Source organism: Lathamus discolor, chromosome 3 (assembly GCF_037157495.1).
Source record: "Lathamus discolor isolate bLatDis1 chromosome 3, bLatDis1.hap1, whole genome shotgun sequence".
NCBI classification, from domain to species: domain Eukaryota; kingdom Metazoa; phylum Chordata; class Aves; order Psittaciformes; family Psittacidae; genus Lathamus; species Lathamus discolor.
In genome coordinates this window covers 60,559,863-60,572,952 of record NC_088886.1, presented here as the reverse complement: position 1 = coordinate 60,572,952, position 13,090 = coordinate 60,559,863, and the positions used below count along the sequence as shown (strand labels likewise).

The 13,090-nt window shown below is 44.0% G+C and overlaps 1 protein-coding gene across 2 annotated transcripts in view; it reads right to left on the bottom strand.

Annotated features, from left to right (window-relative positions):
* The window catches only part of HS6ST1 (heparan sulfate 6-O-sulfotransferase 1), a 192,516-nt gene extending 181,793 nt beyond the window's left edge, over nucleotides 1-10,723 (bottom strand). Inside the window, exon 1 of one of the 2 annotated variants that reach the window (XM_065675522.1) lies at nucleotides 9,858-10,723. In XM_065675522.1, the coding sequence (XP_065531594.1) occupies nucleotides 9,858-10,375 (518 nt within the window). In that variant the 5' untranslated portion in view covers nucleotides 10,376-10,723. The remainder of the gene's footprint in view (nucleotides 1-9,857) is intronic. The other variant, XM_065675523.1, reaches the window with a different exon arrangement.
* Nucleotides 10,724-13,090: the final 2,367 nt, after the last annotated feature.

Here is a 13,090-nt window from a genome sequence, read left to right as displayed (position 1 = left end):
AAGTTCAGGAGAAAGATCAGGATTGAATGCTGTGCCTAAATAATGACCTGAATAAAGAAGGGCAATACTGAGTCATTAGGACTTACTGTAATACCACATTTCAAAAATCAAAGCTACAAGTAGCAACAGTAGGAATCCTGATATATGTAACCATATGGCTGTTGAAAATAAAGGACCTCACTACAAGAATGGCGAAATTAATGGTGAAATCTGTTTCCAGCCAGGTCTAAGGCTCTACTGGAGTCAGGCTATGTACACTCTAGAAAGATGCTGTTGTTAATAAATACATATGGAAATCTGGTCAAATAAAGCAAAGGAAAACTTAAGGGCAAAAAAAAGCTCAAGATTTATTTGGAGAAGTTGCAAATAACACCACCAACCACAACTGCATAATCAGTGGTTAGTATATCAGTAAATACACTCAGATGCTTGGAAAAAGTTACAGTTTTATACCCCTAGAAGGGATGCATTTCCCTACCTGAAAGGGTTCCTGTGCATATTTACTGGCTTTCCTGTACATTATACAATGGATGAGGTATTTCCCTTAATGGGATTTTAATCTAAATGACCCTTACTGTACTCGCTTCAGTAGCCAGGATCAATCTGTTCAATCTTCCTCCTTGCAGAAGTACCCAACTCAAATCTGTCTTTTCTCTTTCAAAGACCTAAAATAAAGGTACAGGTGGCAAGAAAGTGCTAAAGAACAGAAGAAGGTAATGCTGTCTTTTATGATTTAGGGCATGTTAACAGAAGGGATGGTTGACTGATTGTGATTATACTCTGCAATTCTTGTACTCCTTGTTCTTTCCCCATCTTCACCAGGAGAGAAAACCTGTCAGGAAAGCGGTGAGTCAGCAGGCTGCTGCTGTTTGTCTTAGCTATGAGCCATTGATTTTTTTTCCCAACGCTTGATAGAGGGTCACAGGTATCCTAACTGAAATCTTTACTGAGAGCAAGGGGGTCACAGCTGGAAGAACTGTTAGTTTAAACAAAAAAGTCCATTCTATTTTTACACTATCTGTTTGGACATTTAATTCTTCTGAGACACCCAAGAGGAAAAAATAAATAAAAAAAAAAAAAAACCAAAAACAAAAACCCAACCAAAAGACTTCTTTCTTTAACCTATTTATTATAAAAAAGGAAAGAACAAAGCATGCTCCTCACAAAAATCTTTCAAAAGTCACTGAATATTTCCCTGTAATCAGTTTATACATATGTATGTCTTAATTAACACAAATTCTAAAGCTAAAAGATGGAGTAGCTCCCATACATGGAAGGAGTTTTTAGAAGGCAACACTTTTACTTGTTTAGCTCTTACTCAGAAACCAGTCACCTTTCAACGTACCTGAAATTAGACAATGAAAAGTCACCAGGCATTCTGAAACTCTAAGCAATGTTATTTGGCCAGAAAGTCTTAAATCATCTCTTCTTGGCATTTCAAGATTACCATTAGCCAAAAAAGAAATTTGGTGTATTTTAAAAACAAACTGCAAAGGCAGCTCAGGAAGCTCAGTGCTCCCCCCCCCCGCTGCACAGAGGAGATCCATAAAAGGAATGATAATATTTCAATCTGCAGTGAGGTGTAATCAAAGAATCTCTGCTTAATAGGCTTGAGATTAGTTATGAAGCAAACACACAGTCAGACCATAAAAAGTTAATTGCAAATCACTGTTTTCTTGTTTAAATTGGCAGGAAATTGTGAAATATTTCCTCTATAAAAACATAGGTGAGCTACTATGTGGAATTTACCATTTATAGGCTGAAAGGAAGGAAAGTACAGAGCAAAGTAGTAATAGCATGCTAAGAAACCAGTTGCTTCTGAAGGGGACAGTCACTGTGCAGGAAAAGTCAGTACATTAACATGGATGCCTGAGATTTATGGTCAAAGTCAGCTTTAAGACAGACCACTTCAGAGTTGTTTTAGGTTGTAAATGAATGTAACACCAGCTGCTACTTACTATAAGAGGTTTTGAGATACACAGGTGAGAGAGCTCTATAATTAGTACTGCTGAGAAATGCAGGTTATAGATGGAGGTGGACAAGAGGAGTTTTTTAATCATTTCTGGATGCTTCATCAGAACAGAGATGCCCCAGAATGTTTCATATCCTTATCACTACTCAGCCGTTGTAGGGATAAAGCAGCATTCAGCACAGTATATTATACTTCTGAAGCTAAGCACAGAAATGAGAATGGACGTATGCCATTTAATACAAGCAGAAACAACTAAGCCCTGTTAAGTATATGATGTGCTTCTTTTTTGACAACCTCTCTCTGCCTGGACCTTTCCTGAAAACACTTCTTCCAGCCATGACATATCTCAGGCTCCAATAGCCATGCATTGGTAAATAGCTCCTCCTTTGGCAGCAACACACAAGACTACCTGAAGCATCCTCTTCGGATCTAAAACTTGACATCCTACAGTACAGGCTCTTTGTGGCAGTAATCTCCAAAGGACTCTTCAGAGAGATTCTCAAGACTGGATTTTCAGCAGAGTTCTCCATCACAGAAATACAAGGGTGAACAAAAATAGATCAAACAGCAATTACAGAAACTGTGTTGCCTTGAATCTCTGTTAGTGGTTATTTTTCCTCAACAATTCTACTTTAATTCCTTTAGGATAAGTAGAGATATTTGTTTGGTTGGTTTTAAGGTCAACCACCATCTCAGAAACAAGAGTAATGGACTACTTCAGCTTTGTGTTCCTCCTGTACTTTATACACTCTTTAAGCACACTATCACGTCATTGTTTAGGAAGACATTTGCTTTCTGATGTTTCCCTTCCATCTACACCAAGCAAGGCTCTGCCAAAAAAACAACCTTGACTTGGCAGCTATCACAACTATGAGGAATTAAAGACCATGCTTCACCTTTGCTTGACAATGTACAATTTCAGTCAATAATGGAAAATTTCTATCTGCTCTAAGACTTCCTGGAAATACAAGCATGAACAAAGGTAAGCTTTGTGGAGTTAAGACTATGCCACTTTGGCTGTCTCAGGCAAGCACAAGCCCGAGTGTTCACTGACAAAATGTTAGCTATTGAAAGCATTACAACCACAAATCTGGTAAAGCCACTGTCAAATAACTGGAAGTTTAAAACAGAGAGACACAAAGCAGCGACCTTGGTTCTGTGACTGACTGAAGGCAATTGTCCCTGCTGCTTTCCCATTTTGGGATGTACAAAAGCCATAGTCTGTAAATGACAGCAGGATGTACAGTAGAGAGACTCAGAACGTGCGCTCTACATTCCATAAGCCAGATGTTCCTAACAATTTAAAATCAGGTGTGTTCTACCTGTACAGTCACTCCTTGCTTCCAGGTCAAAGTAGCTATACTACCACAGCCACAACCCTAATCTCTATCGTGACTAATCTCTATCGTGACTCTTCTGTGCCTCTGCTTGCCACTGTTGTGACTAACATTTGGATTAGGAGCATGCTGGCAAGAAGTCATCTAGGACTCTGATGAGAGCTGGAAGCATGGGCATTATGTACAAATACAACCCAGATAAGGCACATCAATTTCACCTCCAAAACAAACTCACAAAGGGGTTTTCTTAACTCAGGCCTGCATATCCTGAATCACCTTCTAGAAAACAGGTCCCAGGTTACACTCCTCCAATTTCTACCACAGGCAGCCAAAAGCTTCTGCTGAACAAGCCCATCAAAGCCTAGCCCTGCAAATCAATGGAGGAAGAGGCCACAGGAGGAGGCTAATCTCTTCCTCCTTCCCAGAAGAAAGAGATGGCCCAGAGGGAAGGCACTACCATAATAATCTCTGAGTTATAATATAATCTCCTCTAGCAGTGCTTTCTTATGAGGTAATAAAACCTCTTGCAGTTCACATACTAATATCCAACTACAGATCTTCCCCAGTCTCCTGCAGGGAAGAGGCCTCAACACGCATAGCCAGGCGCGCCCCATGCACTGACACTGGGTAAAGGTTGCATTTCTTCCATCATGGAACATCAAACTTACATACTTGAAGATCACACACTGTTTTTCACATAAAGCCCCTACCGCACTAATGAACCTCAATTTCCTTAAATCACAGCAATTTTCCTGAGTCACAGGTTTCTTTCAAGACGTGACATGAAGTTCATGAAGTGTCATTGCTCAAGGTCGCATTAATTTGGAGAAGAGATAGATACATACACAGGAATTGCTCAACAAGCAGTAGGGGAAAGGCCTCCAACTGGCATTTCAAAGTGACAAACCAGGACCATTCAGCAGAGCCTTGATAACAGGGCATGGCATTGCTTTGGCCAAGATGTTTCACACAAAATGGTACAAACTGTCATCTCCAAGTAAAAAGCCTCAAAAAATCTGCATGAAGTAGGGTGGTGGAATAGCACATTAGCTGTGCATTTACAGCGGACCATTCCTTAAAGACTGTCCTTACACTGAGAATATGTATCAAAGCATTCAGTTCAGTCAGGAATAAAATTCAAGCCAGCTTCTTTAAAGTACTTATTTCTGAATTGTTTTAAAAAAAGGCTTTCCTCACAACAGCACAGATTTTTATTTACAGAGTGGAAAATAAGGCAAAAAGGCAAAATCTGAGGCCTAGGTAATGAGTGTTTGCAAACTTCAAGGCAGAAAAAACCCAGAATTACTATGTCATGATGCAACTTTTGGTTAAAGATTAATGACAAGCAACCAAATGCATAGTTTTGCAAAATCAGGTTAGTGTAAGTACACACTCAAGTAGGGACATATCTAAGTGCACATCCTTTTGCTCTGCCAACAAAAGAAAAAAATAGGAAGACTAATGAAACCCGGTATACTAGCCAAAACTCTGAAGTTCACCTAATACAGTACCTCAAATATAAGGCACCTATTTGAAGAGTTCCAACTTTCAGTTACTATGTCAAGTTTTAAGATTTTCACTACCAAACTATATGGGCCCTCAAAATTATTTGGCTCGGAAAGACCAACCTGACTTTATGGGTGAGCACAGCCAGGTGCAAAAGGTTTCGGATCAGACTAGCAGGCCTTGAAAATACTCCGCATGCAAAGAATCAGGCTACTAAAAATAGCTTTATATTGATATTTTCCCAGCAGTCTTTAAGAAAAACTAGTCTGAGTCAAATTGGTGAGTGGAAAATATGCCCCTTGCTCCCTGCAGACAAGTATTTCACAACCCCCTGCACACACAGATCCACAAAGAACGATAAGCCTAAGCTTTCAAAAAGTGCTAATATTATAAGAGTGATTTGGTAAAGCCTTTCACTTTCAAACAGTTGGTCTCTTGACAACGTGTCTCTGCAGCTCCTAAGCACACATATAATAAAAACCTCATCAAGAACAGATCCCTGCAAAGGGACAGATCTGTGGTTGGAAGCTGTGAAAGTTCACACTTCAGAAAAATCAAACCTAACAAACTGCTGAGCCCTGTTAATTGTTTCTTAAACAAAAACCAAAAACCACAACCCAAAACATAAGCTGTAAATAGCTTATCAGAGAGCTTCTAAACCTTGGACTGATGTATTTAACAGCAGGTTTTACTAACCTGTCATAGACTTTTTACATAAAAGTCTGTGGATTACCATTTTTTTTATTTCTAAAGCATACGAAATCTTGAGAAAAAACACTGACACTGGAAAAACGCACATGTTTTCAACTCACTGAGAAATACTTATGTCGTTCTTTTCCGTCCATAGATGAACTCTGAAACCAAACTTCTATGACAGATGAGCACAGAACTACACACACAAAGCCTAAGCTAGTGTCTTGAGAAGGCTCATGACAAAGAAGAAATAAATCTACCTGGTGCTTTAAACAGTATAGCAGAAGGCAGAGCACGTGCGTGAGCTGAGGGAGCACAGAGCCAGCAATGCCCTTCCAGCACTCTACTGACTATATGGGTTCTGCACAGCAACAGGCAGCTTGCATAAAACAGTTTTAAAGGAGCTGTATGCCTTAAAATCCTTTCCATGTGCACAGTGTGTCTTCAGGAAAATGCCAGCTTAGACACTGTTGTTTTCCTGAGGCAGAAGAAAGCAGCAGGATCACAACAAAGCCTAGGCTGAGTTTTGGCTTTGTCTTGTTTTGGGGTTTTTTTTTGGGGGGTGGTTTGGGATTTGTTACGTATTTTTCTTTTTAGAAGAGGTAGTAAAGGAAACATTCCTTCAGCATAGTTTGCTTCTGCAGCACATGACATTAAGAGTCAGGCTCACGCATGAAGTGTCCTACAAGGAACACCTAGCTCTGCTCTTGTGTTGGGAGCAGAGAAGGAGGACGCAGCCAGAAGGGCACTGAATCCCATTTCCTTTGGGGGCTAAGAAGTGAACCTTTCCAACACCTCCAAGGGCTTTCATTCAGTCCTTTAACAAAGGAGACAGCCAAGTTACTAGTGGATCCCTTCAGAGATTTTTCTAATTCTAGAAGCCAAATTAAAGACCGGAGTTCGGCTTTTTTTCCACATCAACTGCAGAGATTAGATCTCTTGCAGGTTTAGGTGAGATAAATTTAAGGGAGCAGTTCACAGAAAGTGCTTAGCCTCTGCTTTCTGAAATATCATCATGATGACTCAAGCACACACCCTAGTATTACTGCTGCTTAAAAAAAATCTTTTCCAGCAGTTATTTATGCCTAACAGTACAAGGAATAAGTAGGCCTCCATTCCCAAAATCTTGGAATTTCCCTTCTACTAAAGGCATGATGAGAACTACAGCTAAGAGATTTAACTGAGAAACGCAGGTAGCCTCAGAGCTCCTCGGAGTCCCAAGTTTTACAGCCCCCAAACAAATCAATCTCTTTCTTTTACTGGCTGTGTATAAAACATAACATTTGATTGAAGAAGTGCTTGTCCAGAAGTCTCTTGAATACAAAACAGGGAAAGTCACTAGCAGGGGAGTGGGAAGGGGAAGAGGACCAGTAGTTTGTTGTTTGGGGGCTTCTTAAAGAGTCCTGACTCTTTAAAACACCCATCTCTAACGGCTTACTCTATCAATGCAAAAGACAGAAAGAAGGAACAACAAAAGGCAGTCTCTGGCAATCTAGGACTTCTAATCATTAAGTCTAGCACAGAACAGCAGAACAATAAAAAGAGCAATTGCATTGTAAATTTATGTACCATGCACAGGTTATGGAATGTAGTGCAACAGGGCACTGTGCAGTGACAAAACCATATTGCTTACCAAGTTAACAGTTTGAAGTTCATGATTTGTACATGTGGTCAATACTGAATGACCTTCATGATTTCCAACATTCACTAGAAGGCAGATTTATTTGTCATCACAAGTCAGCTGTTTTGTTTTGGGAGCTAACCATACAGTTGGAAGAAAAAAGGTTTAAACTTTGAATTACGTAGAACAGGCAGAAGCTTTAGAAGTTGAATTTGAAGACTGTACTCCAAAGCCCAGAGTGGGTAATATTAGAATGTGAGTGAACCCTGCTGGAATGGTGCTTTGCTGTTCCTTTCTCTTTTTCTTGTGAGATATATTTTCATAGCTCAGTTCCGTTATAAGACAGTAGCCTCTCTAGCATATGCCTTATGTAAAAACATACCCTGTTTCAACAGAAGAGAGCCAACATTCACAACAGAGAAATAAAGTTACACCGTTCTTTATGTAATGGGCATAATATAAGACTATCTTTTTTCCAGCAAAGAAAATCCATCAGATTTCTATTTTAAGCAAGCACTGCCTGTCTTATTCCTAATTTTCTTAGACATGAAATAAATACTAGTTTGGAGAAGGTGCTGACTAGCCTGGACTGTAGGACAGCAGAGCAGTATCCTAGGACAGTATTATTAGAATAAGCAGCAGCTGTTCATTGCACCAAAACCACCCCCAGGATACACCAAACAGTAAATTCCGGGTTTTATTTAATAGACCAAGGTGATAAACCTTAGATTATCTTCAACTTCCACACCAGAATTCTTACACTGCTGAAAAAGTTCTAATTTAGATTTAAGGGAAGTAAAGAGACCCTGTTAAGCAGAACTATTTATGGATATGCAGAGACATGAGGGAACAGGACAGGATTAATTATTTTTCCTGCACACCCCAAAATCAAGAGAGTTAAGCAGCATGCAGAAGCTTATAGTTCCTGATGTGCCACAACAAATGGCAAAGAAAATCTTATTTACAAGCATCTGACATAAGGCAATAGGCTTCTGGTTCTCAACTTCCTATGAGTTGCAGTAAGGAACTGCCACTTCACAACCTGAAGTACAGCTCTCAGGTACCCCTACAAAATCCCAACTGCTAACTAGGATGAGACAGTTCTATACTGAACACATAGCAGATTTTAGTACAAAACTGCCAACGGAAGCACGCAAGATTCCCAAGACTCCAAGACAATTCATAAAACCACATAGGTCTTTATAGCAGGTTAATGGTTTCCCAGCCAAGTGCCAAGGTTCACAAAACAGCTAATTTTTAATATTTTTTTTTAATCAGATTTGAACTTTGTGCATTTGTTTTTGAAACACTTCACTACAATCTTAACTGCAACCAGATGGGCTGAGGATATTTTATTCATAGGTGTTTTCAAGTACCTTATTATAAGAGACCACAGGAAAGCCTGAATACTCAGCCCTTTAGCTACATAGTTCAGTTTGCCCCTTCTGTATCAGGCAGCATGACAGCAATCTGAGCATAGTACTTGGATGACTAACACTGAAATGGGTTGAAAACAGCAGCAATCATGACAGAGACAATAAAGAACCCCAGCAACTGCATGCAGCTCCAGTGAAAGAAAAGGAGAGAAAAACAATTCTGATGGTAGAACATATTTTCTTGAAGGCCACGTTTCACTAACGGGATTATGCATGGTATTAACAATATGCATATAAATAAAGCTTATGGCATAAGCAAATATTAGCATAAGATCTTGGACACATTTAAGAACGTAATCTGTTTGCCTTAAAGTTTCAAAGGGTCGTAATAAAAACACTGACGTGTCAAGGAAGGTGTGTGTGATGTTAAAAACCAGTGAAAATGAAAGAAAAGACACAAAGGTCCACTCAGCTAAGAGAACATAATCTCTGGAGATCTTAATATAATCCATTGTCTTTACTAAAGTACTTCAAACAGGAAATTCCTCTGAAGCTTATAATTCATAGAGACCAAGGTAGAGAAATAATGGAGTAAGAGAGCAGAAATATACTGGGTATTCAACAGGGATGCACTGAGGGGTGCTTTATGATGGCACTCCCTCTCGCCTGGTGCACAGATGGGGGAGACACAAGGAACATGCACAGGGTAGCTCCTTTCCCTCAAAGATTTCACCTCAGCTGTCCCATCAGGAGTAACCAGCAAGGAACATGCAAAAGGGTATTTAAAGAATGTTTTCTGCAATGTGCAAAAAAATTATCAGGCAGACTAGGGTGGGTAAAAGAATGAGGACTGGTGGGCTGGTGTGCCTCTCGGTTGCACTGGAGAACAATTTCCGCTAAAGAAAGAGGGGTGCACAGATCAGGGCACAGCTGATTACAAAGGCAAGCTTGAGAATAAGGATATAGTGAAATGGGGACTAAAAAGTGGTGAGGTCGAAATAAAGACTAAGCGTTCACAAAAGAGAGTAAGTGGCACAAACGCATAGGCTTGCTAAGGGGTCCACCCGGGCTGCTAGAGCAGAAGACCAAGGGCTTAGGGTACAGCACACCAGCTCCGCGGGAGGAGGGAAAGAGCTGAGTATTTGCCTGGGAACGCAGAGGAGAAGGCGCAGGGCACAGCCTGGAGGACGGGAGGGGAGGACGGGACAGGTGAACCAGCTGAGGAAAGGTTCACGGCAGGTTGGGGCACGACACATTACCAACATGCTGCAAGGCACAGGGCGCGGGGCTGCACAGGGAAGGGGCTCGGGCAGGGTGAGCGGCCGGGGTGGGGAGCAACGGCAGGCCGGTACCTGGGCGTCTTGGCGGCGGCGCTCTCCCGGCGGTCCAGCACCCCGGGCACGCAGTTGGTGAGCTCGGTCCAGTCGGCGTGCAGCCCGCAGCTCCAGCCGGTGGAGAAGCGGGAGAAGAGCCAGGTCTCCCGGCGGTTGGGGCGGTAGCAGGTGCACTTCTTCTGCCCGGGACGGCAGTCGCAAGGCACCTCCAGCCGCACGTTTTGCACCAGGTGCCGGCCGAAGGTGGTACCGCCGGTCTTCTGGATATGCAGGAACACGATCACGTCCTCGCCCTTCATGTCGAAGGCGAGCTCCCGCTCCAGCTCCCGCACGGGGAAGTAGTACTTCTTCACGTAGTGCGGGTCCGGCGTGGGAAAGAGGTCCAGCTCCTCCGAGTAGGAGCGGCCACTGGGGGAACCCAGGCTGAGCCCCGGCCCCACGTACTGGTACAGGATAAGCATGAAGCACACCGAGACGGCCACGATCAGCAAGAACTTGCTGGTCCTCTCAACCATGGTCCTTCCCGCACGCTTCATGTGTCACCATCTCCCGGGGCTGCCAGCGCTGGGCAGACGGCGGCGTTGCCGGGGGGCGGGCGACGAGAGCCCAGCGCCTGTGCCAGCCGCCTCCCCCCCGCTGCTCCCCGGAGCACAGCCTCCCCGAGGACGGCGGGCCGCTCCTTGGGTCGCCTCGGCTCCCCGCTGTCCCCGCCCGCCCCGCCGCGGGCAGCGCCGGGAGCGGGGCAGGGGCAGCCAGACGCTCCGGAGGGGCCGCGGCACAGCGCGAACTTAGGAGAGAGGGGCAGGAGGGAGGAGGAGGAGAGGGACCGAAATGCAGAACCAGCCCCCTCCCGCCCGCCCCCCGCCGCTTCAGGAAGCCAACCCCATCCCGCCGCTGCCTCGGCCGCGGCTCGGCGCCGTGCCCCAGCCCCACCGGCACCGGCGCGGCAGTGCCCGCCCCCGCCGCCGGCTGCACACGGGCTCAGCTCGGCCGGGAGCGAGCGCTTCCTGCCCGCGCCTCCCCGCGCCCGGCATGCACAGCGCCGCACCGCCCCGCGGCCGCCGGGCTGCGGGCACACAGCGAGCCCTGTGGTCGCCCCGCAGCCGCCCCGCAGCCCTTCCCTGCTCCCCGACCCGCGAGCGCCACCGAGGCTGCTCCTCTCGCTGCGCTGCCCTGAACCCCGCGGCCGCTTAAGTCACTCGCGCTGCAGACTCGGGTGGGCTGCGAGGCGGCTGCGGCTCCCGGGAGCACTCGGCTCTTGCCGCTTTCGCAGGGAGTCTTTATATGGCACCTGAAAATTAACCCCGATAAGCGAGCCTCGCCGCTCCTCGGGGGCTCGGGTTCCACTCCCTTTTTGAAACAGTAGTTATTAGTAACAAAAACGTTTGCATGGGCATAGGAGCAGGGCTTCCCACATGGATGTGCTCCCGCCGCGGCCGCCACACGGGACACCACAAGCCTTCAGTTGCAATGTCGCAACGGGATGCAACAGGAACAGGCTCTGGTCGCACAGAGGAGGAGGAGGAGTGAGGCTGGCTGTGAGCAGGAACAAGCCTGTGCACACCCATAAACCACATAATTTGGAAATAATAATAATAATAATCTCGATGATGATAATAATAAAAGTTGAGGCAACAATCAACAGAGGTGTTATTTACAGAAACTTTCCCAGCGAAATGATTCTTACTGATCTGTGCTGCAGCAGTACTGCTGCTGCAGAATTCAGTTGCAGTACAGTAGCTTTACCAATGAAGAAAAGCATTGGAAGACCCAGGAACTGCCAGGTAGGTAGCTGCCTTACAGCAAGATCCTCTGCAGGACAGTAGTTAGCAAGGTGCAATGCTGTTGCAAGGAGCAGTATAGTAAGGACCTACACGGGCCAGATGCTGTGCTTACAGCTAGGCTGAGTTGACTTAGCAGGGCAGAGGCCTCTCTGGAAGGTGCTAGAAGGGTTCTGTGGGTACTCTATCAGCCAAAAGGCAGGTGGGGTTCACCACCACAAAGTGTTGAGGCAACCCCAGAAAATCACCATCTGGTGCCACTCTCCTCTGCCTGTAACTGGAGGATGAAATGTGGCCCCAGGTCAGAACACGGTGAGACTCAGTGTAACAGCAATGAGGCCGTAGCTTCACCTAGATGTGAGTTACTGTCTATGCAGAGTAATATGAACAATTGTTAATTTCTAGCACAAAGTCTCTAACTGCAATACTGTATCTCCTGTAATTACTGCTATAGGTAGCTGGTTTCTGAAGTTTCTAGTGCTTCTATTTTAAAAGTAAAAATTGCAACTACATTTTAGCACTCCAGCACTAAAATATTCCCATCAGGGTACACTTTTTAAGCCAAGTTGTGTGCACTTGTATAAATGTAAAGGAACACATGCAGATGAGCCATTATTAAACACTGGGTCAAATTTATGAGGACTTAGGAGGAAATGAGATCCCGGATTTTCATTTGAATACCATGACTGATAAATCTGTTGGATTTTGAGATGGCTGCATTACTCACAAGTTGTGGAGCCCCAGTGAGTTATGCAGTTCTTCCCAAACAAGTAACAATAAAATGTTTATAGCACCCAAAAGCATCATATATTGTGTTCAAACCATTTATTTTGTTTGATATTTTCCTCTTAAAAGTCTGCTTCTGATTTTCCTCTTTTCATGTAAGGCTAGTTACTCCAGAAACAATGATGTCATTCTTATACACGAAGTTCAGCTACATCCAGAAGCACAGTATAAACCCAATTTAAAGGTTTGAAATTTCTATTAGGATTTGGGAAATACAGGGATAAACATGAGGTTTATGTACATGGTTGGACTATGCACCGCAGTATAAAAACCACAGAGCACATTTTCGGATCGCAATGTGTTTGCCTGCAGTTATAAACGTGTAAATATTTAGAAGTGATAGAACTATGAAGAAATAGGCCAATAATTCCAGTTACATGAGCTAGTTCTTGTTAATGAATTGCTTTAACTGTAAGATACAAAGTCTACTGGCTTTTTTCTTTAGTTACACAGATGGAGATATTCCAGTGGGTTTCGTTACTGATCTATATTTGTGGTAAGTATAGTGCCTATTAGTCCGTGAAAGAACATTCTAAAGTACGATCCATGAACTATAAACAGACCGCAAAGGAAAAACACAGAGTTATGGCTGAAAATGTGCTGTTTTCTTTACTGCAGCACCTTCCATCAGAAGTGGGGGTGGTGAACATGCTGGAAGTGTAGGAAAGGCCTGTGCCCTTCCGA